Raw genomic sequence first — 19,826 nt, 5'->3', positions numbered from 1 at the left:
AATTTGCAGGTAGTGGTATTCGGTGAACTCTGCTGTACATCTTGTTGATGGTATACACTGCTGCCTTTGTGCATCAGTGGTGGAAGGGATCCCAATCCAATGGGCTTCTTTGCCCTGAATGGTGTTGAGTGTCTTGAGAGTTGTTGGAGTGGCATTCATCCACACAAGTAGACTCCATCTGTCTCCTGGCTTATGTCTTCCAAGTGGTGGACAGCCTTTTGGGGAACCAGGAGGCGAGCTAGGTAGAAGGTGGGAGATTCACCATTGGTAATTCCATTGAATGTCATGGAAACTGGTTAGATTGACGATTGTTGATGGCCATTGCTTGACACTTGTGTGACTTGAATGTTAGTTCTCACTTATCAGGCAAAGCCTAAATATTGTCCAAGCCTAGCTGTACATGGATGCAAACTACTTTAGCATCTGAAGTCATACTCGTTATTCTGAAATCATCAGTGATCATCCCCACCTCTGTCCTTATGATGGATAGAACATCATTGATGGAGTAGAAGTGGGCCATTTGACCATCGAGTCTGCTTTGCCATTCAAAGAGATCATGACTCATCTTCTATAATGATGCTCAACTCTGCTTTCTTATCTTATTCCCATAACTCAGATTCCCTTTGCTGGTTAAAAATTTGTCCATCTCAGCCTCGAACATACTTTACACCCCTGCCTCTATAGCCCTCTGCAATAAGGAATTCCACAGATTCACTACCCTCAGAGAGAAAATTCCTCCTCATCTTTGTCTTAAATGGGTCACCCCTTAATCTGAGATTATGCCCTCTGGTTCTAGACTCTCCTAGAAGGGGAAACAACCTCTCAACATCTATTCTGCCAAGCACCCTGAGAATTCTGTCTCAGTAAGATCCTCATTCTTCTAAACTCCAAGTACAGGTCCGACCTACTCAACCTTTCATCATCCCTTCGTACCAGGGATCAATCTAGTGAACATTATCTGGACTGCCTCCAGTGTCAATGTTCCCTTAGATAAGGGGGCCACAATTGTTCACAGTATTCCAGGTGTGATCCACGTAGTGCTTTGTACCATTTTACAAGCCTTTCCTATTTTTACATTCCATTCCTTTGAAATGAATGCCAATGTTCCATTTGCCTTCCCAGTTTGTTGTTGGACTTGCATAAATCACAAAAAGCTAGCATGCACGAGGACTCCCAAATCCCACTCACCTTCAGCTTTCTGTGGTCCTTCTCCATTTAAATAATGTTCAGCTCCTTTATTTTTCTTATCAAAGTGCATAAATTTCCTCCCCCTTAATTAATTGTAGTGGGGACCCTGCAAAGGCCTGTTGACCTTGGGTGGGATTTTTCGGATTTGGGGCGAGCGCGGCTGGAAAAATCCGCCCCTTGTATTGTCCTTATGCTTCCCTTCCCATCTATTTTGTGTAATTTGCAAACTTAACAATTGTACATTTAGTTCCCTTGTTAAAGTCACTAATATATATTGTAAATAATTGTGGCCCGAACACTGATCCCTGTAGCATTCCACTTGTTACAGGTTGTCATCCTAAAAATGTCCCTCTTATCCCAACTTTCTGCCTTCTATTAATTAGTCGCTCCTCTATCTGGGCTCTATACTATCCCAAAACCATAAGCTTTTAACTTTATTAAGTAGCCTTTTGTGTGATATCTTAAACAATTTTTGGCAATTCAAGTGGATTACATCTGTTGGCTCCCCTTTATCAATCCTGCTCATAACCACCTCACAGAATTCCAGTAAATTTGTCTAGTAAATTTTCCCTTCATGAAGCCTTGCTGACTCTGCTTGATTATATTATACATTTCTAAATGTTATGTTATTACATCCTTTATAATGGACTCTAATGTTTTCCCAATGGCAGAAGTTAAGCTAACCTACTTAAAGTTACCATTTTTTTTTTGTCTCCCTCCCTTTTTGAATAAGGACATTACATTGGCAGTTTTCCAATCCTCTCTGACTTTTCCAGAATTTAAAGATGTTTGAAAGATTATTACCAGTGCATCTACTATTTCTGCAGTTACTTCATTTTAATATGCTAGGATGCACCCCATCAAATCTGGGGACCTTCAGCACCATTAGTTTTCATAATGCTTTTTCTCTTGCGATAGCTATTGTATTTATTTCCCAACCCTTGTCCCTTTAATACTTTTAGAATATTATTAGCATCTTCTGTCATGAAGACTGTCAAAGTATTTATTTAACTCATCTGCCATTTCCTGGTTCCCCATTATTATTTCCCCAGGATCATTGTGTAAGGGACCCAAGTTCACTTTGGCCTCTCTCTGTCTTTTTATATGTTTATTAAATAAGCTCTTTCTGTCCACTTTTTTTATGTTACTTGCTAATTTACCCTCATAGTTTATCTTTTTCCTCTTTTTCATTTTTGGTCATCTTTTCTTGGTTTTTAAAACTTTCCCAATCCACTGGCTTACCACTAACTTTTGTCACTATTATTTTTTTGTTCCCGTTTAATACTGTCCTTAACTGTGTTAACCACAGTTAATTTATCGTGTTCTTTGAACCTTTTTTCACTGGGATGTATCTTTGTTGTGAATCATGATTATTTTCATAAATGTTGACCATTGTTGATCGACTATCTTTTCTGCTCAATTCCTTTCCCAGTCCCCTCTAGCCAAATCAGCACTCATTCCTTTGTAATTACCCTTTTATGTGTGTTGAGCACAATTGTTTTTGACCCAGGTTTCTCGCTCTCAAACTGAACGTTAAATTCTGCCATATTTTATGGTCACTGTTTACTAGCGGATCTTGCTTATTAAACCTGCTTCATTTCATATTTGCCAGATCCAAAATAGCCTGATCTCCGTGTGGATCCATAACATATTATTCTAAAACTTTTCCAAATACACTCTTTTTTCATGGCTACCTCTATCACTTGCTTTTCCCAATCCACATGAAGATGAATGTCACCCATGATTAATGTACTGCCTTTTTACATGCCCCCATTATCCACTTATTTTGTGAGAGAGCTTATAGACTACACCCACCAGTGTCGTCTTCCCCTTGTTATTTCTGAGCTCCATGTGGATTCTACATTTTCCAATCCTAAGTTATTTCTTGCTATCTTATTCCATCTCTCATTAGCAAAGTTATCCCACTATCCTATCCTCTCTGCCTGGCCTTACGAAAAGTCACATAAGTCATTGGTCAAATTCATGCAGCTGAAGATTTTTAGGCGCAGGACACTACCCTGAGGAACTCCTGCAGCAATGTCCTCCTTTTGCTATCAAAACCTTAATCAATGCCGTAAGAGTTAGAAGTTCCCATGAAGACAATACATTGGAGCATGTGTGCGTAATACTAGAGAAATACCTTGTGTTGGAACAGAACAGGCAATCTGATAGACATGTTCATTTTTGAGAGTTTCTAATGAAGTCAATTGGGAAGAACTATTTCTGTTGGCGTCTAGTAGATATTACTTAGATGGTTAGAGATTTTGGGATTTTTTTAGGCAAATGGTTATTACGATGTGGAATGCCTTTCCAGGAACAGTGGTGAAAGCAGAATTATTGGTTGCTTTTGAAAACAAAAGTGAATAGATTTATGGGGGGAGAGGTAGAACTGTGAGGAAAGGATAGGAGGCTTGGAACAAGTGTGTATCTATTTTCAAGAGCTGAAATTGGCATGGTAATCATAGAATTGTACAAAGAAAAATTGGATGAGGAAAAAGCCATTCACTTATCTGTTACAATCTGTACCATGTATTCCTGTGATATCCTTTTTTAATCACTGGATGGAAACATCTGCACAATAATTCTGATCCCTAGAGGTGAAATTAACAGGAAGTTCCAGGGTATTTGTCCAATCTCATACTTCCATGTAAATTCAAGTCTTTGTGATGGCGCCCTCCTTCCCCGCTTTTCCTCTGACACAACCACCAGAAGACATGAATAATTAGGCACTGTGGAATACATGATCATTTCAAACATCGCAACTGTCGAGCGTCATGTCAACCTGATGCTTTATGAATTGCAGAAAAAAAAATCATCCTCAGTCTTGTTCTTTTGCTGGATATCTGTTTTGAATATTGACTCATGTCAGAAAATAATTGCTTCTAAACTGTAGTTAGCTAATTGTACTGAAATTTTGAGCGTTTTTGTTTAATTGCTTTCAGATGGTATTTTCCTCATGAATATTTAGGGATTGGGATTTCATTATGGATCTTCATTCTTACAGTTTTTGTGGAAGTAGGCCGTAAAGGTTGTATACTTTAAAATGTATTTTTCCTCATTGATGTAGCATTTCTCTTGCAATTCAGAAGTTACCAGTTTTAGAATCTATTGTTAGTCCAATTGGTTGGCCAATTATGAAGTCTAGAAAATATATTTTAGTTTCCAATTGTGTTCTCCCTCCTTCAAAATGTATTACAACATAATTAATTCGGTGAGCTTTCCCAAATAGATTTAACTCCCAAGGAGGAATAGCGAACTGGTCAAGTCGTGAATGCTGAGACCAGGATCTGTCCCACTTTCCAAGGTATTTGACAGTATATTCTGTGAAAACATTGAGTTGGAAATTTATCTGGGCCGTGGTCTTCCCTATCATTTGCAACCACTTGTTGATGTTTTCTGTGCTGGAGCAACAAATATCATGATTCAAATTGTGTCCAAAGTTTGCAATATCCTCATGTAGCACACTCCCCCTCTGTCTTTTAGAAACTTGGTAACAGCTTGGCTATGAATTGAAGATAAGTGTGCAATTGAGATGGATGGCTTTTCAATGAGGGTGATTCTGTGGTTTTGAAGCATCTTGCTGAATCAAAAGCGTTCTGGCTTATCAACAGCTAGCACTAAAGATTCCTTTTGCTTTCTATTCCGCATTCCAACTATGCACACTTTTAGTTTGAACCTCTATAAATCCATGTCCAATTCTCTTAGCATCCCATCACCTATATTTTTATCATTACTTCAATCAACCTTGATCTGCATGATGCCCTTTCTATAAATAAAAGGCACTGTCTGTCATGCAAAACAAATGAGATTCTCTTATCAGAAAATGCATTTAACTGCAGTTAATGAAGGATTGCCAGTTGAAAAAATGAACAAGAGTATTCCCTAAAGGTTGTCTGACGTTTCTGGGCAGCTTTCTTGAAGATTAATTTGCAGCAATATGTAATTCTACATTAAGGCATGTGGAATGATTGTCATTTATGGACCAGCACCCAAATATTCAGCAGCTATTGAAGGAAATACTCATACCATATTTCAGCACGTAGAAGGCAAACTTGCTGCAGTTCCTCATTAAATAATAGCGTCAAGTTATGAATTTTAGATGTACACTTTGACTTTTTCAAATACAGAATTTAAAATCTGACACTAAAGATTGTTCTTGGTACATACATTTAAAATGCTGCCATTTGGAAAAAGGGTGTGACAGGAAAATATCAGACTATCAAACAATTTAACGGACTATATTAACTAAAACATTTAAACTCTTTTTCATATTGTAGCCTACATTTTAGGGTAGAATTAATTATACTTTGGAAACTGTAAGGAGGTGCCTTCCTTGGAGCCAGGAATTCTGGGTTTGAGTCCCACCCCAGAATTTGATGGCCCGAGAAGGTGCATTCATTACACGGCCAAACAGATTGTGTATGACAACCTGCAACTCCTTCCAACATGCTGATGACTGGCAGTAGGAGTGGGGGAAAACCCCTGGTCAGCCATTGCTTGATGTGGAGTGGCACTTCTCAAGCAAAAGTCCCTGGTGATATACGAGCAGCCTGTTCTGGGAATTACTAGCTATGGAAATGGACAAAATCTGCTATAGTGCACCACTAAATTGAAATTCTGTCAGATAGGGTTGGGGAATTGAACAGGAGGCCATTATGTTGGATTTCACCCACCATTGTTTCTGTAATGTTAGCCAAACGATTGTGCATCAGTGGCTGCCATTTTCTTTTTGGGCAATATTTTGTTAGCTTGTATGTGGTGTAAACATGGAGCATTGCAGTTTTTCTGAGGGGTAGGATTCACAGGGTTTCAGGGAATCTGAGGTTAAACCTACATGACGACACATGCCCTCTTCATTGTTGGCCAGATGCAGCAGTTTGGTTTGTAAGCAGCAACACCACACTATGCCATGTTTCCTTCCTTGGCTTCTGGCACAATGCCTTCAATGTAGGAAACACTGCAGTCTCCGCACTCTTGCTTTCTAACCAGAAAGCCCCCTGTAAATAATGACTATCCTCTGCAGCTTTGGCTGATGGTGCTTATGTACTTCCCTGGGGCCTTTGTGAAGTAGCACTATGGCAAGGGCCATTCACTCATATGAATTGTCTCTTTATATGGGAGACAATTTGAAGGCATGCTACGGGTGTCTGGACTGATGTGGAAAATGTCCTGTAGTATTGCCTGGCATGGTCTTTCACATTGTGATGGCATGCTGTACAAGTTTAAAAAGAGGCATCCTCATAGGGATCTCAAAGGTTCCCTTTACTTCTAGATAAAGTTCATAAAAATGATGCAGAATTTTCATGTCTGAGAGCGTAAAAGAAAAGGACCATGTGTGCTTCTTTTGACTTATTAATTACTGTTTTGAAACATGACAGTACAATGGTAGATACGAGTCCTAGATTACAATTTCCTGAAGGAGCCAGTGCCACACCACTGGAATTTAACTCACTTGGAGTCCTCTCTCATTTTCTTCTCTTATGAACAGTGTGTTATGTCTGTATAGTGCGCAACAGACAATATTTTTCATTGTGTATGTTAATACACGTGACAATAAATCAAATCAAATGATATTTAAACCTTCTGTTTTAAAACAAATTAGCAATCACTACATTATAAATGCAAGCATTGGGTGTTCTTGCCAGATTTCGCTGGCATCCTTTTCATGTTCTCATTGATAACCGAGTAATTAGTTATTGTGAATGGATAGGGCTGCACAAGTCTGAGGCAGAATCATCTGTTTATAGCATCTGTCTTGCGCATTGCCTGAAAAAGCAGTGAGACACATGTGCTGACTTTAGGAGGGTGGCCCATCATATCTTCTGCCCGTCAGGCAATTAAGAGGACAGTGGCTGACTGACCTCCTGACTGAAGACCCTGGATAGACCTGGCCATTTAAAGATGCCAACAGCCATTTCATCCAGCAACATCATGGAAGAGGCCTTGATTGCTGTTGGAACAAATCCCTGGGAACATTGGAGAGAGGGGGAGTCATGGAGGGCAACAGCAAGAAAGGGTAGTGGGTGACTGTCAGTGGCCAGCCTCTTGCCTCAATCATGCCTATGATTATGTTCACTAATTGGCAATGTATGGATCTGATGTGATGGTGGGCTATGAAGGTCAATTATGGGCCTTCCCACCCAGAACTTACCCAAAGACATCCTGCCTCCATCAGTATCATTCCTGATGCCAACCTATCTAATTTTCATGCCACCTGTTTCTTCCCCCTATCTCCAGTGGGAGCAGAAGATTCTGCCCCTGGCCACAACTAATGCGCAAGTTAATGCTTCAGTTGAAAACCAATGTAAGTAGTTTGGTAGACAATGATATCATGACCTTTTTATCCTTTTGCTTGTAGTCCATTGCTATATTGATAATCTACCTTGCACTTGGTAGCACTGCATGACAGTTTTGTCTTTTGCCACCATTGGTGAAAGTAAATATTGCAGCATTGTATGCAATGAAAATGGTCGTCATGTGCATGGAACGTGACCAGTGGGCAGTGAATTATCCTAGCAGTCAAATCTTGTAAGAGAAGTGGTGGTTTAACCATTGTAATGGACACTAATGGTGAAGTGCCTGGCCTAGTGATGCATTGAGTGAAAAATAGCAGGGAAGAAACAGAAACAGAATAGGAGATCAATAAAATCGCCAGGAAGTTCCTAAACGATCACCTGTCACTAGTACCTTTAAATGCTATAGACATTAGATCACAAGTGATAGTGCTGTATCATGTTAACATAATGAAATTTTTTCTGATAGCAAATTTTGAGTTATTTCTATCGTTATTACAGTTCTTGTAGCTGAAATATCTTCTTGTTTAATTTTCAGGCCCAAAAAAATGAGAGGGAATCAATCCGACAGAAGTTGGCACTGGGCAGTTTCTTCGATGATGGCCCAGGGATATATACCAGCTGCAGCAAAAGTGGCAAACCCAGCCTTTCTTCACGGTAAGTGTTTTAGGAATGTGGATGATTTAATGATGGTATGTTTGGACAGCAATTAATCAATAATTTCACTTACCAATCTAATTCTCTGCCATCTGAAGTTCAGTAGGACTAGGGGGCACAGCCTCAAGATAAAGGGGGGGCGGTTTAGAACGGAGTTGAGGAGGAACTTCTTCACTCAAAGGGTGGTGAATCTCTGGAATTCTCTGCCCGTTGAAGTGGTGGAGGCTGCCTTGCTAAATATTTTTAAGAAGCGGGTTGATGGGTTTTTGATAAGAGAGGGGATTAAGGGTTATGGGGAGAGGGCGGGAAAGTGGAACTGAGCCACGACAGATCAGCCATGATCTTATTGAATGGCGGGGCAGGCTCGAAGGGCCAGATGGCCTACTCCTGCTCCTATTTCTTATGTTCTTATGTTCTTAAAAATTCACTTTTTGTAATCTTTCCGCTCCAACTTCTGTGAACTCCATTCTTATCCCTTTCCATGATGCATCTTGAAGTAGAAAAGGATAGCACGTAGTTGAATTATTCTTATAGTACTCTGTTGGTATTCTGGTAACAATGGGAATGAGCTTCAATGATTACTGTATTTACCCTTAAAACGAAACGATTGGCAAATGTTCATTCTTTTTATGATGTCCAGCAGTATGATTTAGGCAACGTACCAAACAAAACAGGCAGAGCCTTACTTCAACAGGCATATTGGGGTCCTACACAGTAAAACTCCGTCTTTTCCATTCCAGTAGGGGAGCTTCACACTGGCCAGGACTAAACCTATGGTTGACTATAATACAGGCAGGGCAATCATGGAGTGAGCAGTCCGGGAAGCTTATTTGCAAGTCTGATCAAGATTCTTTTATTTAGCTGCATTACCATAGCTGTTACATATCAATATTTTATCTTGGGTCTGCATTACTGACAGTTTGGGAGTGACCATGGTTAATTAAAGTTAAAGTCTGTAACTAAATTTATTGTTATTTTCCTTCAGTGAGATATGGTTTGATTTTGTCACATGGGTAAGGATAAATTAAACAGCGTCTTCAGTAATATAACAATCCCTCCATTACAGCAATAATGTCAACCTTGGTTATGTGCCTCAGTCCTGTATAATGACTTAAACCCACAACCTTCTGAGACACAGGGAATAGTCCAACCATTGAACTAGACCAACACTCCCATATAACCAGGGCTAACAGTATCGCTGTATGGAGGGATTGTTAGGTTGTTGAAGATGCCGTTAATTTGTCCTTACCCACGTGACAACAAACAAACCATATGCCACTGAAGGAAAATAACACACTAAATTTAGTTACACATTTTAACTTGAAAGCGTGAAGAAAGTGGAAGGAAGAATCAGGAGATAATAATTGCATGACTTTGGACTTGACTGTTTTTAAAATTCTGACATTACTGGAGAGAGGACAGTCTACAGGTGGGGATGAAGTCCCACTGTATGAAATAACGAAAAAGATAAGCTGTAGTAGAAAGCAGTCCTGAGAGTTTTAATTTCAACACATCTGAATACATAAGGAGGAAAAACAAAGGTGTGTAGGATGGTGCACTTGCGGGTTGGGAGAAACAAGAAAAAAATGTTTGGAAGACCATTGACCATATTGATATTACTGGAATCAAAAGAGACCAGAAAGGTGAAGCAGAAGGGTAATCCTTGGTCCAGCTTTAGCCTCTAATCATTATCCAGACAGTTATGCCTCTGGCTTAGATAATGGAAAAATAAGTTGGGATTCCTGTTTCATGTTACCAACCAAAGACCTTGGCCCCAATTTTAACTGAGGGCCACTTTTCAGTAGGTGTGTTTTGTTGTCAGTGCAAAACTCTCCTGCTCCAGAGAAAAAAATTCCACCATTCAAAACCTCATTTAAATGCCTTCCTTTGGCTTCCCACCTGGTTTGGGCTGGCGGCTGTGACCCTTGAGGGTCACTCTTGAATTCATGGGTCCCAGAGGATGTACATCCACGGGATCAGCTGATGAACTAATTCACACGATTGTGGGGGTAAGATTTCAGAAGGAGGCACCATTCGTTTTCCTGTCAGACCAGGTAATGCATGCCTACCCCCTCCCATAGGGAATTAACAAATTAAAACTTAACTTTAGCTTCTTTTGATGCCAGGCTAGCTAGAAGGATATTCATTTGCTGATGAGGCCTCTGGCAAGGAGGCCCAAGGTGATTCATGCTCGGTAGAGCAGGTAAAAATCATAGCTTGTAAACACTTGGTGGCACCAGTGTGGCCTAAGGGCATTTTAACTGCCACCCACTTAATTTCCATGAGGATTAACCATTACCCACATTCCTGCCTCCTTTTTGTTTTGAAAAATTAATGCGTCTGGCTAATGAGAACAGTAGCTGGCTTGATTGTTAAACGACTGACCCTCATTCCCAACTCTCAGACATAAAGACCATTTATCTGGACAAAGTGCCAGGGGATTGATCACGTTTTACAATCATATCCCTGAAACAGTTGGCTTTTCAGAGCAGACATCTCTGGATAACGGCTTTATTTTCCCGAAACTGATCAACCTGAACTTTGCCTTGCTTCCCATAATTATGATGATGTGAAAAGTCAGAGTCGTGAAGAGGGAGTTAAATGTTACAGAAGTAAAAATAAGCCGTTTGCATGATTGAGAGGGTATAAAATCAAAGCTTAGTTCTGGGTTAAATAGGACAATGCGGTAGCAGATAGCCTGGTTCAAACTAAAATAATGAGCAGGTAAATGGGATAGTCCTGAGATGATGATACAAAGGTGGAAAGTATAGGCTATTCAATCAAAAAACATGTCCCAATTTCCTGGTTCAAATCCCAGTCCATGAAGCGGTGGGAATTATTGGATTCTCCATCACATCAATCAGTGAAATTGTAGATGTGTGGCAGGAGTTTCCGCCAGTGGGAGTTCTGATCTCGCCGATGGCAACCCCCAGTAGTGGGTTCCCCGGTACACGCAACGCCATAGACATCAGCGGGAGTGGAAGGTCCTGACCGTGACCAATGGCTCTCCATCTCCATCTCCAGAAAATCTCACCCTGTATCTTTAACTTATCGCCACCTTTCTCAACATCTTTCTCAAAAGCAACAAGCATTTTTTCATCTCATAACCGTCACTCCATTTCTCTGTTCAATCTTTGTAATAAATAATTCCATTGTTACACTGTTATTGTCGTTTGTTACTTTGTCTAAATAGAAACATAAGCTGCATTTATTATCAATAGCCATGTTGTTGATTCAGTCTGATACATGTAATCAAATGCTCTCTATTGCCAAATACCTTGACAAAAAAACTTGTGCAAAAGAAAAATAGCCTGGTTGCACATTGTCTTGAAGCTCCTCAGATGAAAACACCACCTCTTTACATTTTAATGACACTTTTGTCATATGGCCAACATAGCGCAAGTTATTTATAGCATTCATCTCTAATGTCCTCCGAGTGACATTGTAACTGCAAGAATTATCCCATTGTAGTGCCATAGAGTTTTATGTTTTTAAAATTCCAACATTTTGGAGCCAATAAGCATGAAAGCATCAGGTACTCCATACCTGACATCTGCTTTCTGGGAAGTAAGTAAATCACAGGCCTATTAAAGGTACTAAGCTTTTGTAAAGAGAGAAAATAGCAGTCACCTACTTGCAGCTTATAATTCAGGTTGGTGGCTTGCTTCATTTTCTTCCACCAGCAATGTATTGTTCAATTCAGATAGCATCAAAAATTGCAATGTCCGTTTTTTTTTATATTAAATAGTTTCTAGGAGCAGCATTTTGGTTTTCTGAAAGACGTGCTGGTCAGGTGCATTGACCCGAACAGGTGCCGGAGTGTGGCGATGAGGGGAATTTCACGGTAACTTCATTAGAGTGTTAATGTAAGCCTTAGTTGTTACTAACAAACTCTGCTTTCACTTTATTTAAAGATTATGGGTGGGATTCACTGGCCGTGCTCACCTGAAAACAGGAGAATCCTGCCTGAGATCAATGGACCTTTGCTCCACCCCCACCCCCAGTTTGACAACGGAAGTTAATAGTCAAGACAATAGTCAGTCGAATCATTCATGGAGCTTTCAGAGTTACTGAGGATTCAGAAGTCAGTTGCAGCTAGATGAGAATTTTTAGCACCAACTGGAAAATGTGCAAGAACAGCCCTGTCAGTATCTGTCCAGATATTAGCACAAAACCATTTGATGGCACTGGAGGCCGTGAAAATAATTATATTCTTGAGTATGTTTTTGTTTTGATGCAAACTGAAAGCTATGTAGAATTGTCTTTTTTTTTTGCTGAGTCTACTATCCTCTCATGATTGAGAGCCAGATATATTCTTCGCAGTTATATTTCAGACTGCTTATTCTCCCTCTTGGAGAAGCACTAACTATATTCTTGATTCACCATCGTTGTGGTGGAAAAGCTGAGATTGATCCCCTACCATTATGGCTATGAAGCTCATAAGAGTGAAGGTAGTTCAGGAAATGTATATATGGCCTTTCAAAAGCCATTTAATTAAGTACTTCATAAACTCATTTGGAAAAAGGTGTAGACTTTGGCCTGATAGGATGAATAGCTGTGTTTTGTGCTGTACTGTTCTCTGTTTTTATTGCAGTTTGAAATAGGCAGACAAAGCAACACATTGGCTTGGTTTTTGAGATTGTAATGATGGTGAAACTTTCAGCATTTGCTGTCATTATTCTTTGAAACTAAAATAAACTTCTGGCATATGCACATAGATAAAGGTGAAAATCCAGAAGCTGCTGTCAGATTCCCCACTCAATCAAACTGTTGAAGTCCCCGATGTTAAAAATCAATTAGAAATCACTGATCTGAGCTTTCACATTTTTGATTGAAAAAGTTGAATCTTGTTGAATAAGGTGGAACTGGTTTTTAATGTTGTACAGCTAAAGATATTGACAACATCTCTGGCCAAAAAAAATCCTGAAATTTTCCAGGTGTTCTCGCCATCAGGATATTTTGATCCAGCCGTCTGAGACCTTTAGCCATAGGTTCCCTGGCATGAGAGGATGCAACCAATGGGAAAACCCATTGATGTTGGTGGGGCCAGAAGATCCCAGCACTGGGCAATTGCAAGCCACTTCCTCCACAACAAACACACCATGACGAGGGGGAGTGCTAAACTCCCATCCTACATTATATTTGTAGAATGTCAGATTTCTCCAGTCAGTGATAACATTTCTACAGGTTTCTAAAATGTTTTTGTTCAGTTTAGTTTATAATATTTTAGCTTCTATTTAGCTTCCTGTGTATGTTCCAATCTTTATTTTTTCTATATAATTCTTTATCTTTCTATAAAATTTTAAACAGTGAATCTTAGTAAGTTCTCGTAACTTCCTGATTTGCTGTCTGTGAAAATTCTTCAATGCGATTGGCTACTTAGCCTGCTTGATGACATCACTGATGCTGGACATTGGCGATCACTGTTATGATCAGTTGAGGGACCATCAACTTAAAGTTGACAAGGTTTAGATTTTTGTTACCCACTTAGAGAATAAAACCGCAAGATTCCACGGTTTTTAAACCAACAAAAAGAAACCTCTTACATTCAAAATTAACATGATGTAAATATAAGCTAATAGGCAAATTGTGATCGAATGTACCACACTGCATGTCAAATGACAGATGTGACCAGGTCAGGTCCCGTGGATTTCTCAGCAACCCATCCAGATATTAATGACCAAATATCTCAATAAAACTGGCTTGGCCCACTGTTAAAAGCCAACAGTTGTTGAAGGTGCTCCCTCCCCCTTACAGTCTGAGCACTGAGCAGGGTACTTTTCAGGTTTCACCACACCCTGGAACACCTCCTGCCAATCTGAAATTTGAGACTACGTGGAAAACAGTCCTTAAGTCGTAAATAACTGAGGTTTACCATTGACCGGAAATTGACTTGTACCAGCCACATAAACTGTGGCTGCAAAACAGGTCAGAGGTTAGAAATCCTGTGATGAGTAACTCATATCCTGACTCCTCAAAGTATGTCCATAATCTACAGGGCACACATCACGGAACACCTACTCTCAACTTGTCTGGATGAGTGCAGCTCCAACAACACTTGACAGGCTCAAAGCCTTCCAGCCCAAACCATTGGTACTCCATCCACAAAAATCCATCGATGCACATTGGCAGCAGCCTGTACCAGGCTACAAGATGCACTGCAGGCACTCTCTAAGGTTCCTTAGACAGCACCTTCCAAACACACGACCAATACCATAGAAGGAGAAGGACAGCAGATACGTGGGAACACCACCACTTCCCTCTCCAAGCCACTCATCAGCCTGACTTGCAAATATTGCAGGGATCCTTCATTGTCGATGGATCAAGATCTTAGAACTCTTTCTCTATAACAACATTCTGATATACTTACACCAAGTGGACTGCAGCAGTTTAAGAAGGCAGCTTACCACCAATTAATTTCTTAAGAGCAATTACCCAGAAGGAAAAGCAGTTTGGATCAGAATTCTTATTTCCCCATTTTATTTGTGTTCCATTTTAAAATAGAGAAGACCAATTCAGACCAGTGTTCTCAGTTCCTCATTTTACTGTTCTCCCCATCTGGGTAAGAAGGGCAACAAATGCAGTCCAGCCACTAATGTTCACGTTCCGTGAATGAATTTTAAAAAGCTCAGGACCCTGTGGTGAGGCAAGGGCAGGCATGTTGCTTAAGTCCTCTATCCCGGCGTAGAACTGCCAAGATATTGGAGAGGGCAGGAGCATGGAGGGAAGGCCGTCAAAATATTTTACAGCCAACACCCACAAACCCGCCCCAAGCTGGGGAGCATAAAACACTGACCTTTATTTGGTGGGAAGTTTGTCTCCATAAATTATAACCACACTCTCTCATCAAGTATGGTTATAGACAAATTATCATTTTTTCAATAAATTCCTTCTTCTCAAGTAACATGGTAGAATATCATTAAAAGAATATTTTATTTAAAGATTTAATGTAGATTTACTGCTCAAAGTGAAAAATATCTCTTGCGTTTCTTATCTGTTCACAATGACCACTAACTACCCAATGGAACATTTGGCCCTTAGTAGAAAACGTTATTTAGATAAATTATGTAGTCCAAGATCTTGAATTATTTGGTGCGTGACTGTGTGTAATTACTTTGAACTGTCATTAAAAGCATCATAAATATGTTGATTTAATACCAGTTACTGCAGCTCCATACAGCCCGAATCAGCAGTTTTTTTTTGCCAGTTCCTTAAACCATATTTTGCAACTCAGCTGGAATAGAATAATGTCTTTAATATCTTCATTGGTGCAGTTTTTCTGTTTTCATAGATGTTTGCTCTGCTTTGCACTGTCAGCATGAGGCATAAAACATCAATATAAAGACAGACTAAATGTTGATTACAATGTTTGCTATATGAGTAGTTGTAAAATGGTCCAGGCAGACGACATAGAAATTTATATAGAGAGCACACGAAATGCTTCAATTTATCTTTTTGAGAGAAAAATTTTTACTACATGATTATCCTTTGCATTTCCATATTTGTACATTGAAGACTAATCCACACAAGCATTCCAAAGTTATAGTCTGCTGTTTTTCATGGTCTCATTTCATGGTAAGGGTCATTATTGTTAAACATCTATTTGGTATACAAACCCCACAATGTCAAATTAACACCAGAAATTTGGGTTATGACATGAAGGTTACAAATCAGCAGTGGCAATAAATGACACACATCTTTCTGTCAGCCATTAGTCTTCACATACTTCACATATATCCAGATTGCAGATATGTGTCAACTTTTAATAAAATCACATAGTCATTGGCTGGAATGTTCTAGCAGTTTGTGCCAGTGGGATCTTCGATTTCTGCCAATGGCACACTTCTGCCACAGGATTTTGTGCATTTCCTTGATAACAGTGGGAACTAAGTGCATTGAGTTTTCAATGAGAGATTAGTTAAAGCCTCACAATATATCATGTGACCTTTCCATTATTCTAACACTCATGTTTGCTTTGCGAGTGATGGGAGATGCTGTACACATGGTGTGATCCACAGCGCGTATGTCACCGCTTGACTATAAGAGCACTACATTTCGACTCCAATTAGTAACCAGCAAAGAGCTATTTTGTGAGGACAAAATAATGTCAGGTCAATGTTCCCAGTTTCTAACTTGGCAAATTATTATGGAAATTAAAGGTAATGAGTATTCTCAAATCTTTATTTTGAAATGGGTTTTGTTTAGTCAAAGTATTGGAATTTAATCAAAAGGTTGTATTTTCAAGCTATACTACATATTGAGCAAGCAGTCTCTGAGCAATATTGATGGAGTGCTGTTTTGTTGATGGTGCCATGTTTTAGATGAAATGTTGGACTCAGATTCTATCTGCTTCTGCAAGTATATGTTATAAAAAAAAAATTCCAAATCTCTATTTGAAAAACAATATGGGGTTCTCTATTCCACTGGCCAACACTGATCAGTCAGCCAACCCAGCCAGAAAACAGATAATCGGGCCATACATTAGTTTGCTGGAACCTTGTATATAGATTTGACTGCTGCAGTTGTCGACATGATAACATTGACTGCACAAGACGCACCATTGTTTGTGAAGTGGTTTAGAATATCTGAACAAAATGATGTGTTTTCATTCTCTTTCTGTCTGTCATCTTGCTGTCTCTCTCGCTATGTGTGTTGGGCAATTTTACAGGGAAAGTGATTTAGGCAATCATGGGACCATTCACTTGCAGCACAAAACAAGTTACTAATGGTGTATCTTGTCTGCTGCTGTTAATGGCTGTTGACACTGCTGTCTGTCAGAATAGCTCCTCCATCCGAATATTGTTGGCGTTTTAAAGGAACAGACGCAGGATTTGTGTTTTTTTCAGTGAGACTCGAGTTTATGGATTAACCAGTTTCTCAGCCCCCAGTGTTTATACCTACAACACCATAGAAAGAACTTTGCATGACAGAATGGATGATAAACCCAGTGATTCCCAACTCCGCGTTCCTCACATTTGTCTGAGGTCAAGGAAACTGTAAGAGATCTTCCAGTCCCACAGTGGGTTCCCATGGAGTGGGTCTAATGAGCCACACAAAATTCCATAGACTTGAGTGAGACTGGAAGATCCCACCAGCAGCCAATGATGAGCTGTCTCTGCTACCAGAAAATGTAGCAGCAGGCAAGGTGTGGAAAATCCTGCCCAAAAAAGTTTAATTGCTTGAAGACTTAATTAAAATGAGTAAATATAGGCCGAGCACACAAGTCTTCCTTTGCTATCTCTCCCACTCATGAGAGAGAACTAAAATTATGGGATATAAATTGATTATGGAATTCAAGTTAACATGTTGGTTCCAAACAAAATATATTTCATTTCCAACTAAGTAATTTTGAATGGAATTAATGATTTGAGAAAGTGGAAATAATCAAACTCTACCAGGCGATTTCAGCCAACTAAGTACAGTGTTCCAAAACTTGATCAAGGTAATTTAAACCCCCACAGATGATAGGGGCTAGAGTGAGTAAATATGAGAAACGTATCTCCGTCATGACCAATTGCAGTTTTAATGGAGCCACGTTGGGGGTGCGGGCAATTTTAATCTGCTGTCAGAAAGCAGGTTCCTAATTTAAATATCTTGATGAGGCTACGTGGCCTAATTCCTGACGATTGTTTTTAATATTTAATGCCTGCTGACAGTGTTACCCAGGACTTGGGAAATCTTGCAACAAAAGGGGAAGGAGGGAAACCAGATCCAGGTGAAGGTGAACCAGATGAAGGTGAAAGCCTTGACGACAACCCTGCTGGAGGCCAAATACCTCCCTCTTTACCCCCCCCCCCCCCCCCCCCCCCCCCAACAGACACACACGCACACAATTCAAACAATCAGAAACCTGCTGTCTGGACCTCTCCGCCTGCTCCCCCAAGTAGTCAGAATCCTACAATCCTCCACAGTTATGCTCCATCCCTAGTTATCTCTCTGCACCAACCCTGTTCTCCCCTACTGTACCCATGACATAACCTGAAGGAAACTTTTACTTCCAGGTTTCCTAGCCTCTATGGCCCACACCCCTCCCAGCTATCTCCCTAGAAATCTCAGGGCCCGTAGTACCTGAGATAGATTGTCAGCATCCTGCCTAGTTCAATAGCTCATACTGCAGATCTGGCACCTTTTGTAGCAATTGCCTAGTTTTCATTTACTTTGAAATCAGGGGTTTAAGGGTTAATAATCAGCTCCGACAGACCACATATTCCTATTTCATGAAAATAGTATTTTCAGGAAATAAGTGACTGAAAAGGCATTGATCATGAGTGATTTAAAGTATGGCTTTAGTGACTGTGTAATAAACTTTGGCAGAGGGATCAATTAACAGTAGTCCAGAAGAGATGTTTAGGAACATAAGTTGTTAATAAAACTATTCCTCAAAGGATTAAAGAACAGATAGGTCAATAAGTCTAGCTTGCAGAAAATAAACAACTTTGAAGTAAACAACCAGGACTGTATATAGACTGTTTTCAAAGGATTCAAGAACTGATGAAACATGAGGTCATGTATCTTTGATGTAGGAAAAGTAAGGTGCATTAAGACACATGCTTTCCAGCTGTTAGAGAGCTCAGAATGCTTTGCGTGGTGTGGATTGATCAATTGTGCTGTTGTTAAATGTCTGTTCTATCAATTGTCCTGTGCTTGCCTAAAGCAGATTTTGAACCATAGATCAAACAGGACTTGATCTATGGTTCAAAAGCTGCTTTAGGCAAGGTCAGGCAGCATAGTCAGTACAGGCTTGGAGGGCCGAAGGGCCTGTTCCTGTGCTGTAATTTTCTTTGTTCTCTTTGACTCACAATTGATTTGATGTATATTAATTGGCAAGTTGAAAATTAACACGCAGGGTATTCCCCATGAGTGCTCCACAGTTAGGATCAGAAGCTGGCATTGTGCAGAGAAACAGTCACAGACTGTGATTCTCCCCAGATTAGCCAAATAAGGACAGGCTCATCATCCAATTAAGGATGGCAAGTAAGTTCTTGAAGTTAGAAGGTTAATAGAAGCAGTATTTGGATGTCCTTATAGATGGGGTATCCCAAAATGGAAATGCCCTCCCTTCAACTTCTGGAAATGTAAAATAAAGAAATAGGCCTTTCCAGCCAAGCCTCAACTGTTGCCTGTGGCTGTTGCTGAACGCAGGCAAGCACAAGGAGCTCCCGCGCAGCTGTTCTATTCCCCACTACCTGCAGGACCTGCAGAGCAAATGGAAAATCCCAGTCAGCCTCCAGCAATAAGCCTTAAATCGCCAATACCTGCTACTTGTGGGCAGGTAGACTTTCCACCTTTGACAAAATGGTCTAAGGGATGGGATGTGTCATGTTCTAACTATTTAGGGGTTGCAGCTTTTACGTAAAGAAAAAGGATGTGGTTTGCACATATAAATACAAAATAATAACACTAGTGTGCTAAAGGAACTGTACAGAGTACAAAATGAAACTAAACAAAAGCCTGTGCAACACCCCAGTGACACCACTGTCAAGTCACATGACCAGCTCTTGAAGCAATCATGCAATCACTTAAATATATAACTTAACGTAGCCAGGGAACCAGCATACAGGCCAGCAGCACAGAGTTTTATATTTGTCTGTCTTCATTCTGGCCTCAGCCAGGGTCTAGGTATCCAGTCCGACGACATCTCTATCGCAAACTAACCTCTACAAAAGGGCTGTTCGTCGTTCACAAAGT

The 19,826-nt window shown here is 40.1% G+C and overlaps 1 protein-coding gene across 8 annotated transcripts in view; it reads left to right on the top strand.

The window, feature by feature from the left end:
- The window catches only part of schip1 (schwannomin interacting protein 1), a 686,116-nt gene that overhangs the window by 615,712 nt on the left and 50,578 nt on the right, over nucleotides 1-19,826 (top strand). For all 8 annotated transcript variants that reach the window (XM_080185496.1, XM_080185502.1, XM_080185498.1 and 5 more), the window contains one exon: nucleotides 8,020-8,138. In XM_080185496.1, coding sequence (XP_080041622.1) covers nucleotides 8,020-8,138 — 119 coding nt within the window. The remainder of the gene's footprint in view (nucleotides 1-8,019; nucleotides 8,139-19,826) is intronic.

The sequence above is a fragment of the Carcharhinus amblyrhynchos genome, chromosome 3 (genome assembly GCF_965287045.1).
Source record: "Carcharhinus amblyrhynchos chromosome 3, sCarAmb.v2.hapA, whole genome shotgun sequence".
NCBI lineage: Eukaryota > Metazoa > Chordata > Chondrichthyes > Carcharhiniformes > Carcharhinidae > Carcharhinus > Carcharhinus amblyrhynchos.
This window is presented reverse-complemented; position numbering and strand designations above follow the sequence as displayed.